This window comes from Rhododendron vialii, chromosome 6a (assembly GCF_030253575.1).
Source record: "Rhododendron vialii isolate Sample 1 chromosome 6a, ASM3025357v1".
Taxonomy (NCBI): Eukaryota; Viridiplantae; Streptophyta; class Magnoliopsida; order Ericales; family Ericaceae; genus Rhododendron; species Rhododendron vialii.
In genome coordinates, this window is record NC_080562.1 from 35,621,263 (window position 1) to 35,646,452 (window position 25,190).

The 25,190-nt window shown below is 40.1% G+C and overlaps 5 protein-coding genes across 9 annotated transcripts; 2 read left to right on the forward strand and 3 right to left on the reverse strand.

Moving 5' to 3' along the window:
- Positions 1-909: 909 nt before the first annotated feature.
- On the reverse strand, positions 910-10,569 carry LOC131329516 (uncharacterized). Its single transcript, XM_058362672.1, has 4 exons — positions 10,300-10,569; positions 10,098-10,197; positions 2,179-2,553; positions 910-1,286 (listed from the first exon to the last, which is right to left on the reverse strand). Exons 1-4 carry the CDS (start codon positions 10,404-10,406, stop codon positions 1,158-1,160), a joined length of 711 nt encoding a protein of 236 aa, XP_058218655.1. The 5' UTR covers positions 10,407-10,569; the 3' UTR covers positions 910-1,157.
- LOC131329517 (uncharacterized) lies at positions 4,420-8,879 on the forward strand. 4 transcript variants are annotated; one of them, XM_058362676.1, is made up of 3 exons: positions 4,517-4,716; positions 5,033-5,198; positions 5,323-6,843. In XM_058362676.1, the coding sequence occupies exons 1-3, from the start codon at positions 4,517-4,519 to the stop codon at positions 5,350-5,352; spliced, it is 396 nt and encodes a 131-aa protein (XP_058218659.1). In that variant the 3' UTR covers positions 5,353-6,843. The 4 variants fall into 4 exon arrangements, with proteins under 4 accessions (XP_058218656.1, XP_058218657.1, XP_058218659.1 ...); XM_058362673.1 differs by having other exon boundaries at positions 4,420-4,716; positions 5,033-8,879; XM_058362674.1 differs by having other exon boundaries at positions 4,422-4,716; positions 4,971-8,879.
- Positions 10,570-11,717: 1,148 nt separating the features above from the next.
- LOC131329801 (protein transport protein SFT2-like) lies at positions 11,718-16,143 on the forward strand. Its single transcript, XM_058363172.1, has 4 exons — positions 11,718-12,194; positions 14,235-14,502; positions 14,694-14,798; positions 15,852-16,143. The coding sequence occupies exons 1-4, from the start codon at positions 11,983-11,985 to the stop codon at positions 15,960-15,962; spliced, it is 696 nt and encodes a 231-aa protein (XP_058219155.1). The 5' UTR covers positions 11,718-11,982; the 3' UTR covers positions 15,963-16,143.
- A 2-nt stretch (positions 16,144-16,145) lies between these two features.
- LOC131329800 (uncharacterized) lies at positions 16,146-18,425 on the reverse strand. The gene has a single exon (XM_058363171.1). It carries the CDS (start codon positions 17,566-17,568, stop codon positions 16,615-16,617), a length of 954 nt encoding a protein of 317 aa, XP_058219154.1. The 5' UTR covers positions 17,569-18,425; the 3' UTR covers positions 16,146-16,614.
- A 579-nt stretch (positions 18,426-19,004) lies between these two features.
- Positions 19,005-24,993, reverse strand: LOC131330166 (uncharacterized membrane protein At3g27390). Of its 2 annotated transcripts, none has more exons than XM_058363660.1 (10): positions 24,680-24,993; positions 24,049-24,157; positions 23,710-23,902; positions 21,644-21,780; positions 21,270-21,558; positions 21,085-21,191; positions 20,466-20,637; positions 20,196-20,391; positions 19,873-20,113; positions 19,005-19,607 (listed from the first exon to the last, which is right to left on the reverse strand). In XM_058363660.1, the coding sequence occupies exons 1-10, from the start codon at positions 24,771-24,773 to the stop codon at positions 19,547-19,549; spliced, it is 1,599 nt and encodes a 532-aa protein (XP_058219643.1). In that variant the 5' UTR covers positions 24,774-24,993; the 3' UTR covers positions 19,005-19,546. The 2 variants fall into 2 exon arrangements, with proteins under 2 accessions (XP_058219643.1, XP_058219642.1); XM_058363659.1 differs by having other exon boundaries at positions 19,005-19,614; positions 24,680-24,990.
- Between the last annotated feature and the right edge of the window lie 197 nt (positions 24,994-25,190).

Here is a 25,190-nt window from a genome sequence, read left to right on the forward strand (position 1 = left end):
TAGTAGTATAAAATCACTGAACACGAAAAAAACATGAATAACAAAGCAGCAAAGATATTTGGAGATAAGTTTTTTGGGATGTTAAAAGAGCAAAGAAATTGTTTCTCTCCATGCCCGCTATATTTCGCAATTAACTATTGCTCTCTTCCCCCGTCTCCCCTCTCTGACATTCATTTTTCCTCCCTCTCTCCCTGTCCGTTCCATTCATCACCTCCAAAGATGCGAGATATGGAGTATTAATTTAGATAAATTAATAACTTGAATTTATGATAATTTGTAAAATACATATGCTTGTGACAAAGAGGATGTCACAAAAATTCCGCTTCATTTTGAGATTTTGATTTTGGAAATTTGGTAATGAGTGGAGAGAAATAGATCGAGAAATAAGCTTAATAATTGAGATAAAATTTATTAGAGACCGTATGCAAAGAGAAATTCCAAATCCCAAAAGGAACAAGGTAGGTTCGGCCAGGTAGTCCAATGATTGTGTAGCATCAATTTTCAGAATGAGATTTAGACTCGAGTAAATAGTCAAAACATTATAAGTGATCTATTTAAGTACTTACTTAATCCTTTAACACCCTATCTTTGGCAAAGAAAAAGGGCAGGAGACGGGTGGCAAATGGCCGTGGGGAAGATTGTGGCGCGAGAGAGGCAAGGGGTCGCATGATGTAATAACTATTAACAATATGATTGCATTACCATTATTTGTTTAAGAAATTGTTTGAACGAATCTGAGGACGTATAAGACGCACAAATAGAGCACAGCCATGGCAAAGTTGCAAATCGCATCCTCGGGAGCTCAAAACCAGAGTCTGATATAATAAGGTGATATCATGGACGAGCTTCCAGAAATGTATCTACTGGAGAAAAAGAACACAAAAATGAGAGATACAAAGTCTCGGAACGGATTCACAATAGAAGTGGTTTTCCACAAAAATGAGAGATACAAAGTCTCGGAACGGATTCACAATAGAAGTGGTTTTCCTCTTGTATTAGACAATGACTATCACTATCAAAAAAGGGATTAGCGTTACAAGAATTGTGCTTTCGGGCTCTTCTATTAACCCCAAGAACAAGACAAGAATGAAAAACAAGTCAATGCATTGACTGATTGGTCGCATAAGCGCATCTAATGTCCCCAAAACAACTGAGGTTCAGCCATAGAGTGCGCGCCATGGTTCCTTGTCGTCCTTTGACGTCTTGGTTGGATTCCATGTCATCCTCTCCCTCAAAAAGCTCAAGGAAGACATGCCTGTCAAGAGCTCTGCCATCTCATTGATCACCTGTGAACAAAAGTACGAAGATTGAGATCACGCATAAAGCTATAGACTAGCCGTAAGAAGAGAGCTAAAAAAGAATTGTACAGAGAAAACTGGATATGACTACAACCAAAATCCTATTGACCCATTTAAGTGACCTTTCCTCCACTGCACGCCGCAGGACAAAAAGCAGCAAATGCACAGTGAGCTGCCCAATTCTCAAATTAGGGCCTTTGTGTGCTTGGGGTGATGTTACCGTCCCATTAAAGGTGGTCCCAAAGTAATAATACCCGAGTATACTTGTAACATAGAGTCATCCCTGTGCTTATCTCCATCTAACTAGGAACATAAAACACCAGTCCAGTTGAATTGTGAAGCTCCAAATGATAATATGATTGGTGACCAAGTCAATATGATTTACTAATTCAGAAGACAAAGAGACTGAAGAAGTAAACCTCCTCCTATAGAATATCCGACAATCATATTGATGTCGGTTCCCACATTGTAAGTCACGCATATGGAGTAACCAGTGTAACAGAAACTGTTATAGTGCCAATACGAAATCGTAGAGAAGGCTAGAGAGTTGATGGTCACAAATCGTTGTTGGCATGGCAGAACATAGACAAGCAAAACAACACTGAGCTTAGAATCATAATTACTACAAAAAAATTTGTTTTCTCATTCTTACAGCTGAAGTAGAACTGCTGGAATTTTATGTCTTTTCTTTTATTGGATTTTCAGGAAGTAGAACACACCTATAAATATCAGCATCAACTACATCTAGGATTCATGCACAAGGTCAGGTTATAGTCTAAAAATCATCAATTGCAACTTCCATATTTCCGACCATTGTTCAAAAAGTTCAGGGAAAAAGAGTAATTTTACTTGATGAAAATTAAAGGAAAGAAAAAAGTACCTCCAGTTCCTCTGCAGATGTCTTTTGAAATTGATCACTACTCCGCCCAATGAGAACACATGTTGGCAGGTTCAAGACACGGACCAACTGAATAAAGCAAGCCAAAGGTTCATGATGAATCTGCATTGACAATGGTGGCTTTTGGGTTTTCGCGACCATGGTTCGAGTTATATCTGTCTCTGGACCTATTTGCAGACCATAAAGTGAAACTTTGTCACTAGTTGTGGAGAATTTTCTTTCCAGCTTAAGCTTTGGTGCTGCCACAACAATTGGGAGCACAATTGAAAAACTTTCTTCTTTCATTGATGCCAGAACTTCATTGACAGCACATGCCAAAACCGGAGGCTCATAATCTTGCATGAGTAACACAGTCACCTGAAAAGCATATCAAGTATCCTGTACTGATGTATATCGAGGGTGTAAATCAAACTGAAAGTTCAATATGTGGTTGACATACAAAGTTCAAGCATGGAATGATGGGAACAATGAACGGAGCAGAAACAAAAGTTTAGCTTTATATACCCATTGTTCTACATTATGTCCTTTATCATGTTCCCAATTTCAAACAATGCCATGAATATCCATAACGTTTCATTGATTTCCACTCAACTGCTCTGCATGTTTTGTCGGAAAATAAAGTTCCAGACATCTTTCATAAAATATTTCATAAAACAAAGTTATTTCCTTAGATTTTTTTATGGTGTTTGGTAGTAACCTAAAAAGTCAAATAAATTTCTTTTTCCCTGTTAAGGTGCCCGGATAAACTTGGGAATTGTAGTGGTCTGGATGGCAGGTCCTGTACCCAGGCCGTCCGAACATGCCCAACCTGGGGAAGGCCCAGCAACCAATGCCCCCAAACGGCTGAACGGGTTGTTTGGACCATGTCATCGCAGGAGGGTTGAGGCGCTAGGTCGGCTGGTGGAGGGCTATGTATTCTGAAACGAGTCCACGTCTGTGCCGCATAGATCAGTTTGCCCACGTGGCAGCGGGTGACGAATGTGCCACATGGCTCAGTCACGGGCCATCGCCAGCATGGCACTCAACAGTCGTCATGCATGACGTCAGAACTGGAAACGGTCATTCATGACACCATGAGAGGCACAAGCTGGCTTGGTCAAGGCAAGTTAAGGTAGGGAACAATATCCTAGAGAAGTAAGTCATTCTTACTCGCTCTAGCTTTGTACTTCCCTCCTTGAACTGAGACTTACTTAGCCATTGGAGTGCCTACCGGTCGACTCTGGTCGGCTAGGCACTAACGTGGTTCTCTGTCTTGCATGAGTTGGGTTGGGAAGAAGGATCTTAGTCCAGATCCAACTCAAGAGATCTAGAAGAGGAGATCCAAATTGAACATCACCTCACAGGAAATATGTTGAATTCACTAATGGGTGGTTTTGGTAGAAGGTTACTCTTCAGGCATGTTAGATAACCCTCTTGGAGGTGGGATTGAATCAAGGACCAGGATTGGTAATATTGTGGGCCGCATGAGAGCATGTTTGGATTGGCAATGGGAGTGCTCGGATTGGCATTGGTAATCCAACGGTATTGGTAAAACCAAAAAATGGTGTTATTGATAAACCTACCCTGTGGGATTAAACACATCCCATTGAAAGGTCCAAATTTATCCTATGTTTTCGCTACCATGTTATATCATATTACCTGAAGCAAATGTAGTAAAGGTAACCCCAAGTCTCACCACACCCTTCCAATAGCCTGAGCTACTAATCCCTCCCAGAATCTCGTAGTACCTAGTATCTGGTCAAACTCCCCGAAACCTATACTGGTCATCAAACATGGACTCAGGGTAGGAAGACCGGGCAACCAAAACTCTACAAGTTACACCATTACACTGTCAGAGATCTCGAGAATTGTAGGTTTCACAAGCTGGGTCTAGCGCGATCATGTAAAGATGCAAACTGGTCCAAACTGATCAACTTATCTCAATCATCTGACACACATAGCTACAACGCAGTATTAGTAATCTCTGAATTCAAAAACGAGGCAAGGGACAGGCACCCAATGCAGATACATCTCTCTTTTTTTTTTTAATAACTCAAGTGTTCAGGCCAGTTTACACGCACCTCGACTAATCCTGGGCACCCAATCCCATTGCCCACTTGCAGGGAGCCCAATAGGAATTGATAGCATCTACAAGGTTTCCAACCTGAGACCTTAGGAGGGAGCAAACCTAAGTTCCAAGAACACCAGGCGACGGCGACGGTGGTTTTGATGCCGTCGTACCTCTCATCCTTTCCTCTATAAAACTGACCAGCTAAGTATTTCATGGAGAATTTTCCGGATCTGATCCAATCCTCCTAGTCTTAGGGTTTCGGATTTGGACATGTCTAGGGTTTCTCCAAAAGTTGATATTATTGATATGCTTCAGAAGGCGTCGGTTCCTAATTTTGCTACTGATGGTTCTGCTGCGAAACAGATCAAGGAACTTTCTGCGGAGGTGACCAAATTGAAATGGCTCCGGGAGGAAAGGAGAAGCTCTCGGTTTCAGAGCAACCTGTTCCTCGTTCCTCTTGGAAAGATAAGGTAACTGGTGCTTCCTCTTCTTCTCGTATGACTCTTGAATTCTTTCCTCCAATTGTCGATGGTCAGAAGATTAGAGTTTCTCCCCCTCTTTCTGTGGTTGAGGAAGGGGCTAATCGATGGCAGAATTGTATTGTGGGTTATTTTATTGATAAGATGTTACCATTCCCACTTGTTAAATCTATTGCTCTTAATATCTGGGATAAATTTGGGATTGAGGATGTATTCTCTAATGAAGGGGTTTTTTCTTCTTTAAGTTTGGTGATGATGGGGCTTATAGGAAGATTTTAGAGAATGGTCCGTGGCATTTTAATGGCAGGCTTATGGTGCTACAGCAGTGGTATCCCCAGATGGAACTGGCGAAAGTGGGTCTATCTAAGGTTCCTTTATGGATTCAGATTTTTAATATTCCATTAGAATACTGGAATGGTCCAGGGTTGAGTTACATTGCAAGTGCAGTGGGCAAACCCCTCTATGCTAATGAGGTAACTGAAGCTAATCAGCGCCTTAGCTTTGCTTGGGTCTGTTTTGAAGTTGATATCGACTCTGTGCTTCCGGAATCGTTTGAGCTGCAGTTTCCTAAGGGGCTTGTACTGATCTTTTTGTTAGGTATCCGTGGAAACCTTCTCGTTGCAGTAAGTGTAAAGTTTTTGGCCATAATGAATGTTCTGTGCCTGATGTTGTGCCAAAGGCTGAAGGTAAAATATGGGTGGTTAAGCAAGGCCCCTCGTTACCTGCTACTGGGTGTGCTTCTCCAATTGAGGAGAAGGGTGGGGGTGGTAAATTTCAAGGGGGTAGGAGGAGAAAGAAGAAATGAATAGAGTTGGTTCTTGGAATATAAGGGGTTTGAATGATCCCCTGAAACAAAATCAGGTTCGGCGGTGGATTGACAATAATAAGTTGGCCTTTGTTGGTCTTGTTGAATCTAAGGTTAGGTTAAATAATTTGGATTCTACTATGAGGACTTGTTCGCCCTCTCAGTGGGGTTTCGTTCAGAATATAGGGTCTAGTGTGGTTGCCAGGGCTCTTGTTGCTTGGGACCCTTCTTGTTATGTTGTTTCTCCAAGTCTTATTACTGATCAGAGTATTACTTGTCGAGTTCAGCAGGTCCAGTCACAGCTTTTCTTTTATGTGTCTGTGATTTATGGCTTCAATAACCTCTGGATGGGAGGGTGTTATGGCATGATCTTCGTTCTTTGTATGGTGTAGTTGGTGTAGGGATGGCCATCTCGGCCGATCCGTCCGTATCCTATCTGTTATCCGTCCTAAACGGATTGGATTTTTCGGATATCGGGGCGGATTCTGAATTATTTTTCAAAAAAATTTCGGAGATCGGATCGGATTCGGAGGTAAGTCTACCTCCGATCCGATCCGCCCCGACTCCGATATCCGATCCGCCTCCGAATATCCGACTATATAAATATCTCTTACTTTTAGGGTTAGTGTTAGTCAATAGTCAGTCTCCTACCCAATCGACTTCACTTCACACAACCCTCCTCGACCATGACTTCTCCCCCTTCTCTCTCTCTCCTCCCCAACCCCCCTCTCATTCTCTCTCAAAAAACCCTCCGGCAACGAAGGGATGCGGCAATCTCCCCTCAGGAATGCGGCCGCGAGACTCCCTCCCCATGTTAGTTTTATTTGTTTTTTTTTTCAATCTGTGAGTTTTTTTTTATCGAGTTCCAATCTGTTTTTTTTTTCTTTCCCAAATTCGGATTTGGATATCTGTTCTCCGTTCGGAGCGGGGATGGAGGACAAAAATATAATCTGTTCGGAGTTCGGGGCGGATTCGGAGGGTGGGTGGAGGGTTTGGATTCGGATATTGCAATATCCGCCTCCGATCCGCCCCATTGCCATCCCTAAGTTGGTGGGGATGCTTGGCTGTTAATGGGTGATTTTAATTCAATTCGTAGGCATAATGAAAGGGTTGGTTCTGAGACCTTTGATTCTGTTGCTACTTCTGAGTTTAATGAAAGTCAGGAAGATATTGATATGGATGATATGACCTCTCAGGGGCTCTTCTTTACCTGGTCAAATAAGAGGGGTAGTTTAGGATTGATAGAGCATTTGTTAATTCTAGTTGGCAGGCTCAGTTTCCTGAATCTGAGGCAGTCTTCCAGGCCCCCAGCATGTCTGATCACTGCCCTATTGTGGTGTCTATTCTTCCTCAAGCTAGGAGGAAATCTTATTTCAAGTTCTTTGTTTTTGGATGTCCCCTGAGAAATTTCTTAGTATTCTGGTTCCCTCTTGGCAATTGGAGGTGTGTGGGAATCCTATGGATTGTTTATCCTTCAAGCTTCATCGGTTGAAGCCTTTGTTGAAGGATTTCAACAAAGAATTTTATAGTGATGTCCATAATAGAGTTCTTAAAGCTAAGGAGGAGTTGGATCAGTTGCAGATACAATGTCTTAGTTCTCCTTCTGATTCTGTGTTGCATGGTTTGGAAAAGGATGGGCTTATGAAATATGTTGAGTTAGTTGCTGCTGAGGAAGCTTTTGTTCGGCAAAAATCTAGGGTAAAGTGGCTGGCCTTAGGTGATCAAAATACAAAGTTCTTTCATAAGAAGATGTCTAGTCATTTTATGAGGGGTAAAATTTTGTCTATTTGCAATGATGCTGGGGTCAGATTGGAGGAGCCTAAGGAGGTTAAAAAGGAGATCTTAGGTTTCTATAAGAAGCTTTTGGGTGACCCTTTCTCCCTTAAAAAGGATTCTTCTGGCATTTTGGACTCTCTCATTCATGCTAAGGTTCCTGGGCATATGGTGGACTGTTTGGTGAGGCCTATCTCTGCTATTGAAGTTAAGGAGGCTATGTCTTCTATTGGAGGGGAAAGGGCTCCTGGTCCTGATGGTTTTTCTGCTTCTTTTTATCATAAGAATTGGTCTATTGTGGGTCCAAATGTTATCTCTGCAGTTCAATATTTCTTCACTCACAGATGTTTGCCTAAGGGCTTGAATGCCACAGCCTTGGCTTTGGTTCCAAAGATTAGTTGCCCTCTCACTATGAAGGACTTTATGCCAATCGCTTGTTGTAATGTTGTTTATAAGTGCATCACTAAGATTTTGGCGCTAAGGTTGCAACCTGTTATCCCCTTTATTATCAATCATTCTCAGGCTGCATTTGTTAAAGGAAGGGCTATTTCAGATAATATCGTTCTAATGCAAGAGTTGGTAAGGAACTATCATAGGGGTTGGTAAGGAACTATCATAGGGATGATTCTCCTGAAAGATGTGCCATTAAAGTCGATTTGATGAAGACTTATGACTCTGTAGACTGGAGTTTTCTCTTTGAGGTTATGCATGCTATGAATTTTCCTAATACCTTTATCAGATGGGTTAAGATTTGTGTTACCTCGCCTATGTTCTCTGTTGTTGTGAATGGTGAACTTGAAGGATTCTTTCCTGGGAAGAGGGGTTTGGGACAGGGAGACCCAATCTCTCCCTATCTTTTCCTCTTTTTTATGGAGGGTTTTTATGCTATTCTTGAAGAAAAGATTAGAGATGGGAATTTTACCTTTCGTCCCCGTTGTGGTGGGCTGTCCTTAGCTCACTTAGCTTTTGCTGACGACCTGTTCTTGCTGTCTGGTGCTGATTGGGATTCTATCTCTGTGTTTAAAGAGGCGCTGGATGACTTCTATTATTTCTCTGGGTTGAAGCCCAATCTTCAGAAAAGTCAAATATTCTTCTCAGGTGTGTCAACTACTATTGAGGCTTCTTTATTGTCTTTTTTGCCTATTCCGGAGGGACATCTCCCTGCTAGATACCTTTGTGTGCCTCTGATATCCACTAGACTTCGATATGATGATTGTATTCAGTTGAAGGAAAAAGTTCAGCAGAGGATTATTAGTTGGTCTAACAGAACTTTGTCCTTTGGGGGGAGGGCGCAGTTAATTCACTCAGTTCTTTTTCAGATCCAAATGTATTGGTGCTCCCTTTTCGTTTACCTCAGCGCATCTTGAAGAAATTGAAGCTTTGATGAGGGCTTTTCTGTGGTCTGGGGTTGATCTCAAGAATTCTGGGGTTAAGGTTAAGTGGACAGATGTTTGTGTCCCTAAAGTTGAAGGGGGTTTGGGTTTTAAACCTTTGAAAGAATGGAATAAGGCGATTATGTTAAGACATTTATGGGCTATTAGTAAGAAATCTGATTCTCTTTGGGTTGAATGGGTTCATACGTATATTATCAAGCATCAGAATTTGTGGTATATGGCTCTTCCTCATGACTCTTCCTGGACTATTATGAAGTTGTTTAAGTTGAGGACTCTAGGGCAGCCTCTTATCAAGCGTATAGTTGGGAATGGAAAGGCTACCTTTGTTTGGCTTGATAATTGGCACCCTTTAGGGCCTTTGCATCAAAGATTTGGGGATGTTGTTATCTATAACCTTGGAAGATCTCTTCTAGCCAGAGTGGACTCTATTATTCAAAACAACGCTTGGGTTTGGCCTAGGCCAAGAAATCACATTACCCTGCAAATTGTTGCCGGTACCCCTGCTGGGTTCCTTCCTAATTCCCAGGTTGAGGATGCTGTTGTTTGGGTACCTTCTTCTTCAGGGGTTTACTCAATGCAATCTGCTTGGAAAGCTATTCGGGTTGAAAGGCAGCATGTTCCTTGGTCCTCTGTGGTGTGGTTTATTGGAAATGTCCCTCGGTGGGCTTTCATTGTTTGGTTGGCTTGCCTTAAAAGGTTAGCAACTAAGGATAGACTTTGTGCTTGGGGTATGGTAGTGTCTGCTTGTTGTGTGCTTTGCAATCAGGGTATGGAATCTCATGGACATATTTTCTTTGATTGTAGTTATGCAAAGGGTATTTGGTCTGACCTGTTGGGTAGGAATTTGGTTTTGCGTCGGCCGAACAGTTGGGATTATGAGCACGCGTGGGCTGTAAAGCATTGTAAAGTTAAGGGGTTTTGCTCTGATATATACAAGTTGTCGTTGGCTGCAGCTATTTACCACATCTGGCTTGAGAGAAATGCTCGAGTGTTCACTCAAAAGAGTAGGAGTCCGGTTTTGGTTGTGAAAGCTATTGTGGCGGAAATTAGAGATAGGGTTTGCTCATGGGGAAGAGTCCCTTACTCCTATGAGCATGACATGCTTTGTCGAAATTGGTCTATTTCTCCATGTGTTTTTAGTAGATCTTAGGAGTTGGTGTAGCTACGGCTCCGTTGTTTTGCTTGGCCAATGGGTATTCCCTGGGCTTGTTTTGTGCTTTCTTGTGGTGGTTATAAAACTTTAACTTACCCAAAAAAAAAACCTAAGTTCTAGGACTTGACCACTAGGCCAACCCCTTGGGGTTAAAGCATATACATATGTTGCCCTAAAAACGATTAATATCACCGAAATTAATACAAATTGATGTCCAATTATAGAGGGCGTAACATCAAAACCCTACCTGATAATGGCCGTCATGGTCTACAAAGTGAACGATTTTGCCAGAAACTTTACGATCTTTGATCCCGTACCCCTCCAGAGACAGTTCGAACGAGTCTTCCCTGAAAAATACAAGTTCTTCCCACTAGATTAAATTGCTGTAAGAACATGAACAGAAAGATTATGTTTTCGGAACAGAATAGACGTTGGAAGGAAAGACTTACAATCTACGAAGAGTTGAGCTAGGGTTTGGTTGAAGAGCGTCCAATATGGCGGTGCCGAAGCCGTCGGCGTCGTTGAAAAGGAAAATGAGCTTCGGAGCTACCTTCATCTTCGTTGCTGCTTCAGGCCTCTCTGAAACGCTCTCTGGAAGTAATCTTCAATTTTTCTTCACTTTCTCTCCAAACCAAATAATGAAGGAATTTTTTTTCCTTCTTTTCCCGTAGGGTTCCAAAAACATATGGAATAATGAAGAGAATAGCTCTTTAATTTTCTTTTCGTAGGTTCCACCATCATCTCTTTTAAGCAGTTGTGTCACTTTAAAAATTACTATTACTGTATTTATAATTCACAATCTAATAATTTTTATTTAATTTTAAAAAAATTATAATAAAAATCTATAAAATAAAATTGATATTACATATAAAAAATATCATATATAAAGAATATAGACAATTCTTTGGAGAGATCTGAAATACTAGAAAGGAACTAGCAATTGCGGGCAGAGGGAGTGCTAGTATTTATTTTGTTATAGGAATACTATTTCTTTCTTCTTCTTTTTTTAATAAAAACTTATCGCAAAAATTGTTACATATATTTTGTAACTATAATGCATAAGACAAAAAAAAGTGAAATAATGCACTGTTTTAGTTAAGAACTTCGAAGTTCACACATCATTTTCTTACCCCTATTTCAGAGTAGTTATGAATACTCCTACAATTTTGGAAACATATTATAGTATTTTTAATTGTTTAAAATAATCAGTTTGATTAGTACTCGTAAATATTTAGGTTAGTTACATAAATATTGATTGACTTTCACCAGTAACAAAAGTTTCTATTGGTTGGACGACGTAATTAAATTTGGTTGAATGATTCCTGTTTTTCAAGTTTTTGTTTTTTGATCGGCTCTTCCTTGGTTTGATTTGAAAAGAAGAAAAATGCTAACCTTAGCCCATTAAGCGTAGAATAAAGGATAAAAAGCGTATTGATACTCATAAAAAATATATTGATATTCGTGAAATGTTTATTAATATCCAAATTTATTTGTCATTATATACTTATTATCCTTCGTCTAGTGGGTAGAGATTAGCAAGACCGTAAAAACAAAAATTAGAAAAGTTTTCAAAATACAGTGCTCTTATTTTTTTAAAGAAAAAAAATTTCTCCACATATGAGTGTAATTTTGCTCCCCTCCTTAAATGATGATGAATATTATCATTCATTTTATTGGTTGAAATGGCGTGGATCCACCATAAAGTGATATCATGCTTAATTGCTTATCATGCAATACACATTTTTGATAAACACGATATCACATATCATGCTTAATTGCTTATCATGCAATACACATTTTTTATAAACACGATATCACTTTATGACGAGAGCAACATCATTTCAACCAATAGCAACATATTGAGGCGAGGATGAACAAAATTCAACTCCGTATTCTTCCGTCGACTATTTTTCTCTTCTTCCTTCATTTTTGCGACAAACAAATTCCATACAACCCACCAAAAGAGACGCATCAGATCTCCAGTCAAAATGAACCTTCTTACAGTCAGAGAGAGAGAGAAAAGAGTCTGAGATTTGGCTGCTGACAAATTCGAACCATCCTCTATACTCCCTCTCTCTCACTCCTCACGCTCATCTCTCTCTCTCTGTCTCCTTCCAAAACCCTATAAAACCATGCAGAAAACCGCCCAAGCATGGTTCGCCGGCGGCCCCAGTAGCAGCAGCAACGGCAGGAACGATCTGCAGAAAACGTCGCCGTCTTTGCTCGCCGATTGGAACGCTTACGCTGCGTCGAAAGAGTCACAAGAATCAGAATCAGCCCTAGGCTTCGATCTCGAGGCCGCCGTCACTACCGCCAGCGATAAGGTCTCCGGCACTTTCAACGTGTAAGCACAAACCCCGTTTTTCAACCCCCATTTTCTTTTCTTTTTTTAGTTTTTGTATTCGTTCGTGACCAGACGTGTGCTTCGAGTAATTGCGAAACCTTACGGAAACCCTATTGTTTTTGCACATTATATATCCGCACAATTGAAACATAGAGTTTCGTTTCGGGAAGCCATGAGTCCATGACATGAAAAGGGCTATTGAGAAGAACGAAAAAAGCAAAGACAAAAAAGGGACAAAGAAAAGACAGAAATGGGTGATCCCGGGACCAATACCACCGTCCACTAGCAGAGCCCATTTGGCCCTGTTGTCACCCTTACTTGCTTAGTTATTGAAATTGCCATTGAAATTGGTGAAATTAGGTCTCACTTTTACTGTTTCTGATTTCTGTATGTGGATGTGATGAGATTGTATTTAGTGTTTATGGATAGCATATTCTACTTGTGGATGGCTATGGAGAGTTATGGGCTTGTACGAGGAAATTTGGCTGTTATTTTGTTAGAACGTTGTGTAGTATTGGAATCAATTTTTTTTTTTTGTGAATAGCTTTTGGCAAAAGTTTTGCTGATCTGATATGCAGAATGAAACGATTATGCTGATACCCATTCCCTATACTGTAAATGTTGAGGGTTTCTATGATGTGGAAACTGTTTGAAGTAGGAACATCAAATGATTGTTGAGATAGAATTAGAAATGAAAACTTTTGTGAAATGGCCGGAGTAGCACCGATAGAGGATAAGATAGAGACAAGATGGATTGAGGTGGTTTGAACATGTCTATCATAGATTGGTTGATGCGGTAGTCAAGAGGAGTGATATGGGTTCGTATGATGAATTATATGGTAGTAACAGGAGAAGGTAAACTAAAATTGGCCCTACAGGCTGTAGTTCAAAAGGACTTGAGGTTTTTTAGATATTCCCTCCGTCCCAAATTGTTTGTCCAGTCTGCAAACAAGAAATTAAAATGATAAATTTTTGAAGAAATATTCAAGTTTTCAACTATTTACTAGATATCAATAAATTCTTTTAAATTCATGAGAAAAGTTCAAATTTTTCTTGGAAAAATGTATTATTTAAGTCCCGGGGACCAATCCCACCGTCCACTAGTGGGCCCATTTAACCCCGTTTGTCACCCTTGCTCATTTATTGAAATTGCCATCGAATTATGCAAAATTTAGGTCTTAATTTCGCTGTTTATGTATGTGAATGTGAGGAGATTGTATTTAGAAATTATTGATAGCATATATTCTGCTTAGGGCCTAGGGGTGCTTATGGAAATTTGAGCTTGAATGAGAAAAAATGGCTGTTAGTTCGTTAGGAAGTTGTAAAGTAGCTGAATGGCTTTGAATAGCTAACGGGAAATGTTTTGATGATCTGATGCACAATGAAACTTTTATGCTGATAACCATTCTATGTTGTGGGCTCTTTCAGGGAAGTACGGGTAAATGTTGAGAGTTTCTAAGACGTGGAAAATGAATATTTGTAGGAAAATTGTGAGAATGTTGACAACTTGAGATGGATGTGTGTTAAGATTTCGTGAGATAGAATTAGAAACGAAAACCTTTGCAGAATGGTGGGGGTAGCACTGATAAAAGAAGGTGAAATGAAAGAAAATAGATTAAGGTGGTTTAGACATGATTGTAGATCGGTCGATGTGGTAATCAAGAGGTGTGATGTGGTGACAGCATATGGTACTTGGCATCACTAAGTCTAAGGTGAGGTGTAGATCAAAATTGGCCTTAGAGGTGGTAGATAAAAAAGAACTGGGTTCTTTGATACTACGGAATACAATGTCCTTGACGGAGCTCAACGGAGAAAACGGATTGACTTAGCTGACCCTAATTGAGAAGGAGTTAAGGCTTGGTTTGGAAAATCATTGTTTTCATCAATAAGCTCGGTAGTGTGATGAATTTGTGAGGTCTGTTTTTGCTATATTTTATTTTGCTAATTTACAGGTGAGTATTCATGTACTGGCAATAAATTGTTTTTCTAACGTCATAAATAGGAAATCAGTAAATACAACTCATTGGACTTTGTCTATAGGGTTTCAAAAGGAGTGAGGGATCTACCAGGGAGTTTACAGTCTGCCACCAGCAATGTCCCATCTGGAAAATCTCTGGTGTACTTTGGTTTACTCCTTGCCACTGGAGTGTTCTTTATCTTCATAGCCTTCACCATGTTCCTTCCTGTCATGGTTCTAATGCCTCAAAAATTCGCACTCTGCTTTACTATTGGTTGCGCCTTGATTATTGGCTCATTCTTTGCCCTCAAAGGTCCTAAGAATCAGCTTCAACACATGTCATCCACGGAGGTATCACAGCTATGCTTTACATTTTGCTTGTTTAGTAGTATGCTTTTCTTGTACAGAAATGAATAACCTTATATTGTTGGTTCTGCTGTTTTGAGAAATTTAATTCATCCTTTTTTTTTCTTCGCGTTTAGACTATCTATCATTTTCTTGCTTTTCACTCATTTTATGTTTCTTTCTTTCTCCATCTCCAGAGGCTTCCTTTTACATTGGGATTCATTGGCACAATGGTGGGTACAATTTATGTTTCCATGGTGCTTCACAGCTATATCCTTTCCGTGCTCTTCTCTGTGCTACAGGTACCAATCCCTCTTTTACAGTACGCATTACTTGTCTCTGGTCTCTACCAGCACTTTGTTTCATAATCTGTAGAATGTCTTTGCCAAAGAAATCTGGATAGATACCAACCTGATCTGGTTCCAGATGGGTTCTTCAGTGTGTCTAAAAGCCTGAGGCTTGGCTAAGTTGATAATTCCGAACCTGGCCAAAACCTTATGCGCTCTTGCAAATAATGTGCCTCCTTCTAGACAACATGTGTTAGACACAACTACATCAAATAATTTTAGTGGAATTATTCGCACAAAACTAATTATGCAAGCAATTGTTCTCAAACACTGTAGCAATATAGCTTGTCAGTTTCCATTTTTTCTCAGTGGTGCCATGAGAACTTGAAGTCAGGTTTGAAATTAATGAACACAAACCTTGAAGACATGGAAATTTTTGGATATGATCTTGTCATTGATGTTAATTAGCATTCTCTTAATCATTTCTTTGTATTCCTTTTAATTAGTTGCGTTGCATTTGGTCTTATCAGAAGTTAGATTCTTCAAATGTTCATTGAACATGCAAAGCACAAATAGTATCCACACTTTGTTGAAAAGTTCCCTACTGTTCTTTTAAGGTGAAGAAACGAGGATTCAGTGATGCTGTAAGTAAAGCAGATTGTATGGCTGTATGGGCATAGGCTAGCTCTAATCTTAGAACACTTCGGTAAAGATACACATATTTTGTTTTTGATGACACGTTATCCGGATCAATGGACTGACTAGTCCGCAGGACCAATTCCACTGTCCACTACTGGGGGTCCCAATGAAAGCTAGGCCAAAACCCTCTATGGATTGGCCCAAGACAATAACTAATAGCACATGGGTGGGAGTTAAACCCCAGGGGTTGGAAAAGATATGCAACGTGGTTATTGCTATGATGGTTCATAGTTCATGCCCTCTTTTTCCTGTTGAAAAGCTATGATGATGCATTCTCAAATGTGCTGATTCTTCATATCTTTTTAAACATCTTAATTGTATTTTCTGTGACATTGCTTTGTTTAAATTGTTGCCACTCTATCTCGATAGGTCCTTGCCCTGTCATACTATGCGATTTCCTACTTCCCTGGAGGATCTGTTGGATTGAAGTTTCTTTCCTCAACCCTTGCATCTTCGATACTAAGATGTTTTGGGAGGTGACGTAGACTTCTGGCTTGTCCTATATTTTGCCCTCCTTGTTTTTTGGTCACTTCCTTGATCTATGTGAATGCCTTGTTTGAACTGGCTTGTTTTAAAAGTGAGTGTGGTTAATGGCATCTGGAATTACTATTTCTTGGCAGTTTTACATTATCAATCCATACATGCTTTAGATGTCTGATTATTCCTTTGGCCCTGTATGAACCTTGACTATTTTGCTGCAAAAACTTTTGTCCAATTTCTTTAGCTCAAAGCTGAATTCTAGGCTGTGCACCAAAAACAGGAGAGGAAGAAGAGAATCTACTTATCAAAAATAAAAAATAAAAAATGAAGAGAATCTGAAGGCTGGTTGGATTTCTATTAGGTGTTTCTATATGATTGTACTACAACACTTTTTTTTTATTACACATTGAACATGGTGCAGTATCTCAAAATTTTGATATCTACACTGGTAAATCATCCATGTTGCTTCCTTAGTTCTTGCATCCTGATTGGAATAATGCACCCAACATTCCTGGGTTTGAACCAGATCAAAATGGACCAGTCACCCCACACTCTTCTACTGTCCCAATTGTTTGTTCCACACCGAGCCCAATGACATTGATGCAATTTCTTGCAATCTCTTTTTAACCATTTTCCAAATGAGGAGACAGAATCATTCAAGCTTCCATGCATACAAAAAAAGGCAAAACTCAGATGCTTTTGAATGACTTAGAGTCGAGTAATACCTGCTATTGCTACTACTACAATCGTCACTCTCTCCATCACCACCAACACCACAGCTGCTTTCATCCTCTTTGTCGCTATCTGATTCCGGTGCACCCGGCTTGAAAATGAACAAACCATGGCCTGAGCCAGGTGTGCAAAATAGCCAAGCGTGTACGTCCCAGAAAACTTGAACCGGTGATTTATTTACCAAGATCGTCTGATTTCCCCTGAATTTCCATTGCAAGTTCTGAATGTGGATCACCACGATACCATCTATGCTAATCCACATTTCCGGGTCTCTGGCCCCTGCCGTCGAGCTCTCCACAACTATATCGTGATCCTCTTTCCTCTGGTCAAACTTGGCGCGTGTGGAGAAACTTTTCTTGTTGAACACATGTTCCTTCTTGTAAAACATTAGGGCTTCAACTAGGGCTGGTCTTGACTTGGTTCTCTTATAAGCCTTCTTCTTGTAATCCCCTAAAAGCAACACCACCTCTTCCTCAGAAACTAGGGCAACGTAGAAATCCGAGCATGGCTCAGGCCCACCGGAGAATTTTGCTGATCGCAAGTCCCAATAAATATCAACTTGGTTTCCGTCGACATCAAAGGGCTTGAACCCCTTTTTACTCCAAAAGTGCCAAGGCTTGAAGTCAATCTTGCAAGATTGATTGTGTTCACTGTCTATGCTATCAAAAGAAATTGTGATGGAATGATTCATAAGGTTCTTGCACCATAAAACTGTCACGTTGCGCCAGTAACCCCCGATGTGGGCCCGGTAGACGCAGATGACCGTGCTTTGTGCTGTTTTGTGTGTTACCGGATCGTCTGTTAATCTTTCTGCTAAAGGTTGTTCGGAGTAGGAGAATGATTGGGCTTTCGAGGAAGAGAGTCTATAAGCCATCGTTGCAATGTTTTGTGTTTCTTACACAGTTAGGGTACTGATATGCATTCTTCATTGAGCATTTGATAAGATGCAAATTACCTTGAAATCAAAGCTAGTAGGGGAGAAAAATGGTTCCGATGTCGAGATCTGGAGCCACAATACTGCATCGACGGCGATGTTGGGTATTCTTTTGAAGGTAGAAAAGTGGTGATTTCGTGGGGAAAATGATTTGAAAGGGTTGTGGAATTCACCAGAGAATGATTTGAAAGGGTTGTGGAATTCACCAGAGAAAGATGGTTCAGAAATTTAGTCTAGGGAAAAGAAAGAGATTCTAACATTATTTTCCTTTTGTTTCTGTTGAGGAAAAATCTCCACCTTGAGGCTGTGGGCAACAGATTCCCTAAAAAGAAGGGCTTAAAATAGGAAAACATTCAACAGGTTTTCGATTTTCGTCTTCTAACTATATATACTCTCTTTGATCGAGGTGGTTCCTTATGCCCAACCGTTTTCAGTTTTCAGCCTTCTAGTCTGGTAGCTCAGAGGTTGGATTGGTACAGTGATTTCAATGCGAAAATTGCCTAGGCAATTCTAGGGCTTTGAACATAAAAAGTAAAGGAGCAAAATCTGGACTAGAACAAAGGGTGTTTTTATTCTATTTAGTTTTCGTGTAGATGGGGTTGTCTAAATCCATCAACAATTGGCTTTGATTATTGAAGTGCGACTCTATATAAAATATATTTCACCTCATTTTCAGTTATTTGACAAAATTTCTTGATATGCATGTAACTGTATTAGTTAGTTGGCTCAACCATATAAAAACAATATTGTTTGATTAAAGTAAAACTTAAACTATAAAAAAAAAACTGAAAAAAAAAAAAAATTGCAGTGGGACCCGTCTCCTGGTGAACCTAAGGTGGCTCTGCCACTGCATGGACGTGAAGTTTGTCCTCAAATCATTATAGTTTTTCAAGCCATTCAACATTTTACGAGCCAATGGGTCTGTTTTTCAACTTCGTAGTCATGGAGTGGAGGATACCTCGTATACCGATTTTCAGGGAATTAGACAGCTAATCCCGCCTACCATTCAAGCACGATTTTGATTCACAAAAATGTACCACTTTACTAGTAAGGTGGCAACCTGCCTAACATTCAAGCCCGGGATTGATTCCCGAAAATCTACCACTTTACAAGTAAGGTGGGAGCCGATGTACCAACTCTTCCAACTCTTGCAGTAAACAGATTCTTGTGCACAGAAAATCACTGCATAATCTAGTTTGAGTGCGCACAGAGAATCACTGCATACTCGAGTTTGAGTGCGCCGCAACCAAAGAATGGGGTGACTGAACTGCAGACAATCATATTGCTGGTAACAATACAAGATTTGCATTTCAATTTACATAACCAACTCACACAACCATAATGCATGTTGAAACAAAGGCTACTGAGTCATTGCACTGGGAAAACTCCATTCTTTCAGAAATGCAATTAAAATGCAGTCTTTTTCTCCAACAGCAGACACGGGGTAAAATAATTCAAGCCAAGGTAAAGTCGGTTCTACAAATGATTGCACTTATCACTATGCAAAATAATCACCCAAGGCGGCCTTTTTGAGCACTGGTATCCCACAGGCCACAGCAAACGTATATCACAACGTTCCGTCTGTTACAAGTATATATTGAACTCATTTATAGAAATGTTCCCCAAATGACAGACTGGTCGATGACGAGGATCTTTTGATTTAGAATGCAAAAGGGGATTCAGAAACAGTTCACCAAAAGGCTCAATTACATATCATGGAAAATTCTTCTCACACAGTCACACTATCATCACACAATATTCCCATCATCCGCATAATGCTCGCTTATCTCTGCTGTTGCGTCCTTACTTTTCCCACTGCCACCTCCAGGGAAGTTTTTGCCACCATATCTGGTTTTCAGTCTCTCTCCCATATCATTTGCTAAAACACCTGTCTGAATAGCTTCTATGCACAACACCTTCACCAAATTCTGGAACCGTCGTCTGAAGGTTGGCATCCGGGACATGGAACCAACAATTCCCTGCAGCCTATCACAGACACTATAAATATTACGTTTCAATAACTTTAAGAACTGCAAATTCATATCTAGTGGATATTCACGTATAATCTACTTCATGGCTGACATGTTCCATGTTCTTCCCTCTGGTAAGTGATATCAGGATGTAAACAAGCCTAATGCTAAATATATAATCTCCTTCACCCGAATTGGCTCATTAAGGATCTATCTTTCTCGGTTCTAAGCCTCATTATTTTGTGTTTCCAGTAAATATTAGAAATTTACTCACCTTCTAATAATTGCTTGCAACTGAGCTCTTCTGACATTGTCACTGGATGGAAAACCAGTGTCATCCCACTCTTCTGGTTTATCATTCTTGCACTGCATAATAAGGTTCTTCAGGCAGATCTCCTCATTTTCATGTAATTGAAGTCCTTTTATTTGCTCTTTCATTATCAAGAGTGGCCCAATGAACCACTCAAACACTTTGTCGTTTGGCCAGTTACTTCTCGTCAACTCAACGTCATCAGCTAAAAAATCCAAGAGGAAAATATAATCTTGTGGTCTATTTAACATACATCATCAAAATAATGAGCCTGAACAGGAACGTACAGATCACCAACCCTGACGAATCTGACTTCGCTGAAGCCAAAAGACACTGTAGAATGGACCATGCAGGTAGTTTAATACCTAACTTCTTATAATTTCCCTGTAGAACGCATTCCTCCAAGTCTTTGACATCAATTAGACCCTCACGGAGTAGTATCCTCCCATTCACCTCGCATGATTTGAACAGCCAATCCCATATCTGCCACTTGTAACAATGATCCCACAATCCATAAAACAGTTTTTGTTAGCAATCACATAAAATGTATCCCGAACCTGTATAGGGGTGTTCTGTTGCATAGCCCACTTTAATGTCCATGATCGTTCTGAAACCAGCTTTGAATTGTATGATCCTTCTCTCCAATTCTGCTGACCATTTCTAACACTGTCAATTGACTCTTTTCTGTCAATGCCGCCGCCACGGCTTATGTGCCGACGGTATCTTGGCCTGACTGCCGAAATGTTTTCTCCAAATCAAAATCGTCGAATACAAAATAAATACTTGTTCATAACTACGTTAGAAGGGCTCTTCGAACTGTATAAAGGACCCCTTTTGGACAGTCAGACTGTCAACAGACATTAGCCTAGAGAGCATATTTTGTCATTCGAAATTAGCATGGAACTCCTACATTATGATGAAATCCCCAAGGCACCTTGTATTTATCCTAGATAACAAAAAAGAAATATAACAAGGTGGCATGTCCGTGGCCTTGAGATGGAAATTAGAAGAATCCCACACTCCCACATGCATACATGACATTCGCACCACGTCCATGTAACATAGGTTATTGACCTGGCTTAAACATGGAATGATATACAGCAAATAGCTTAGGTTTCAAAGACCACATATTATGCCCAAGTTATACAGCATAGAATCCATAATCCTACATCGTACCTGGGAAAGCAGGACCCCTCTCTCAAGTACAGTAAATCATTTGTATATTCGTCAAAAAGAGAAATTACAGCCATGACGTATGCAAGTCCCATCAGAAATGAGTCTTCCTGGAAAATTTATATCAGACTTTAGCTACTACCTTGAAAGTCATAAAAGTCAGTTGCAAAGAAGTCAGAAATGCAGACCTGATGGACAACCACTGCACTGTATAGAACGAGAAAGAAGCTGGCAAAGAAAGCACTTATCACAGCTCCCACTACGGCCAGTGGCCATAAGATTATTGCAAGAGCAGCAAATGGGACGCATACTGTCTCCAGAAACGGACCTTCTCTTCCAATTAAGTCTTCAAACATCCTCTTCCACCCTTTAAACAGCATGCAAGGGCTTTTCCAAATAGCAACAGCCGTAATCAAAGGCACATCCACTAGGATGCCAAGAAGGATAACCAACAAACAGTTCGGCACTTTTAATAGCCTAACGAAACAAAACAAGAAATAAATTAAGTCCATATCTACAACCATTTGTCATTGTGTCTGAAACATTGAATGGAAACTTTTACTTTATGTCAATAGGATTCTGGTCCGCAGGCATCTCCTCACTCAGCTCATCCATGAAGGAGAAATATGAGTGGAAGCAGATATCGGTAAAATCCCATACCACCGTGAAGCTTGACTCGATTGTGGACCAAATTCCATCCTGTACTTTATGCAATACACGAGTTAGAAACAGAGAATACCAACAGAAAGTTACTTGGGTTGGTCTAAAAGTTGGATGGAAAGAGCCCTTGGGGGTAATTAAAGGCCAAGGTACAAGAAGCATTTGGTTCCGGGATGCGCCTAAATGTCAGACTCCTTTACTTACGCATTCAAGGGAACTGGAACACGGTAAACTATTCATAGTTTCCAAAACAATTCATTTATTTTCAAATGTTCAACAGTGTTTATATCTATCACTAGTCTACACAAGTCAAACATCCCATTATCCAAGTGTGGCGGGTGCTCCTTGCCTTGGTACATTTAGAAGAGATAATTAAGGGTGTTTACATTTGGTGAAGTGAGGGTGATCCTTTTTTTTTTTTTTCCATCCGGTAAAAAACAGGGTATGGGATCCATGTCTAACATGTTTAAATGGAAATCCCCTATTAAGGCATATTTTCTACTTTGAATTTACCATGAACTACCATTGGCTATTAACTAATGCCATAAGGAACCTTGTAAAACCCATTTATCTTGAAAAATAGAAGGAAGATATGACCAAATCAATATTATATTTATGGCACGTTGACGTCTCCATAAAACCGAAATCAATATTACATATGTACACCCAACACCAGTAGCCGAGTCCATGTAACATCTGTTGGATGACAGATTAGCACGAAGTAGTCATAATTATGGGGTTTTGAAACCATCCGAGCTAGGCTAAGAAGCACAGATACGGATACGGATACATGATACGGATATGATACGGATACGCAAATACGTGATTTTTCCAAAAAGAAGGATATGATACGTTGAATATAAAAGTAAATTAAAAATATATTATATATAATTTTTAATTCCTAAAATTTCATTAATGATTTAGGTTTTTCATTACACAAGTTCACCATTTCACCTACTGAGAGCGATATATTCACGTATAGTTCTATATATATAATTGTATCAATATAGTTATATATATTTACATACACACAATGAGAGAGAGAGAGAGAGAGAGAGAGAGAGAGAGAGAGAGAGAGAGAGAGAGAGATGAGAGATGAGAGACTTACAAGGTTGTCGAGAGAGGATATTGTTGGTGTGTTTCTGGTGTCGATTGGTGGGGAAAAAAGAAAAATATAGTCCTACTTGCAATTTTAACTCATATATTTTAAGTAATAACATATTTACCCTCGTGCGTATCCGAAACATATCCGAGCGTATCCGACACGTATCCGGCGTATCCAAAATGTATCGGATACAAATCCGAGAGTATTCGCGCGTATCTGAAACGTATCGGGATACCCAAAAATAATTCTAAAAGCAGGATACTTTACAAAGCGTATAGGATACGTATCCGGAGAGTATCTGAGGGTATCGGTATCCGATACGGATACGTGATACGGAGGCCAAAATAGAGTATCCGTGCTTCATAGGAGCTAGGAAATAAATTGAATACAGAATTATAATTTTGGATATTGGTGGAAAAAGTTTGGTAATAGTAAGTAGTATCAGGCCAACAACCTTCAGATTATTTGAACATAAGGATTTATCAGGAAAAACTATTAGTGCAGACAAAAAGTAGAAATAGTGAAGCTAGAATACAAAAAGGTGCAATTATATAGAGGAGGGAGCAAGTGGAGTGGTACGCACCATGTACTTCCATGGATTTGACTGGGTTCAAACCTCACCAACTTAAATTAACAATACTGACTTTCGCCGAGAAAGAGAGGAAAAAAATCTCTGAGGGAAGAAGATACTAGAGCTGGTTATCCTCAATTCTATGTCCATTAAACAATTCAAACAAGGTAATGATGCGCGTTCAGCAATGTCTTTAAACTAGGGCGTTAAGCAGAAATTTACTTCAACGTATCAAACAGAACATAACTCAAGAAGAAAGTTAAGACAAAGTAGTGAAAGTAGAGTGACTCACAACAAAGCAATGGAAGAACTTATCGGTGACACTCTCTCCAACAGCCTCAAAAGTTGCAAGTAGAGGAGCAAAGAACCCATATGCAATGCCACCCAAAAAGCTACAAACTATTCCGACGATCGGCCAAAGGACTAAAGGCACTGGCAGCAACAACAGTGACAAAATCTTCAAGATCAGTCCAAGCCTTTTGGTTCTGAAATACATTTTGTGCACAAAGGGGACAAATGGAAGAGGAGAAAGTGAGAAACACAGAGCATAAGAACAGAACAGTACTTGATTATAGTATATGTTAAGAGCTATGTACAAACGGGCATAGGGGTAAGGGAAATGGAAGCATACTTTGCCACACAGTAGCAGGTCCAGATGAAGTGTGCTGGCCAAAGCCCAATAATCACTGCTGAATTTCCAAACCCAATAATGCTTCCCACCACTGGAGCCATGATCACCCCTTTTCCAGCAAAACACAAACCCAAATCACCAATTCTGACGTATAAAAGATTTCCAACATACATCCCCATCTCAAATGGACACACACCACACAAAATGGGTGTTTATAAACGCTTCAGTTAATTAACACAAAGAAGTCAAGTTTTTTGATGCAATCTGCATAAGTTCACAAACCCACCGTACTGGAGTAACATTTTGACTTCCCATTGTTCTCGGACAAACCCAAGTTCTAAAGGATCAAAAAACAAAAAAAGACTTTCCATTGATGGGTTAAGCTTCCAAAGGACTCCGCATTCCACCTATACAAGTTCTGCTACCCACTTCTTTCCCTTTGGCTTTATGTAATGTTTGACTTGTAGGAATGATTTTTAGAACTAGTGGAATGACCCCTAACCGGCCAATAACCTATATACCCAAATGGAAAGACGATATAAAGCTGAAGGGTACGCACATAAACACTATGAAATGACAAAAGAGTGGGTTACATTTGAATACATATGTGCATATATATAGAACTATGTACCTTTGAGAAGGCCGAGGAGGAGGAGCAAGAAGAAGAAAGGAAGAAAGGACAGGAAGCTCCAGAGCGTGGCTATGAACCCTGTTGGAACCTTCATTGTATATATCCTCCCAGTCCCCTCCTTTCTTCTGGGTAAATAAATGGTTTTAGTTAAACTACAGCCGGAGGCGGAGGAAGAGGAAGTAAAAAGGGAAAGTAAGTACTTCGTTGTGGAAATCTGGGATCTCTTTTTTGGGTTTAATATTGTATGTCTAGTAGTATATACATGGAGGGCATTATAATGTCGATCCGATTCTGGTGTTGCGATTGAAGGTGTAAGTGGCAGTGGGGAAAAAGAAAGGCACAGAGAAGGCGTGGGGAGGGCGAGTCCCTCGTGATGAACACGTGGCGCCAGTTGGTGGTCGACCCGCCGCGTGTCGATTCATGGAGTGGTACAGCATCGGGATGGATAGTGACACCACAGTGACAACACTCTCTCTCTCTCTCTCTTGTTTTTATCGTGTTCGAATAAGTT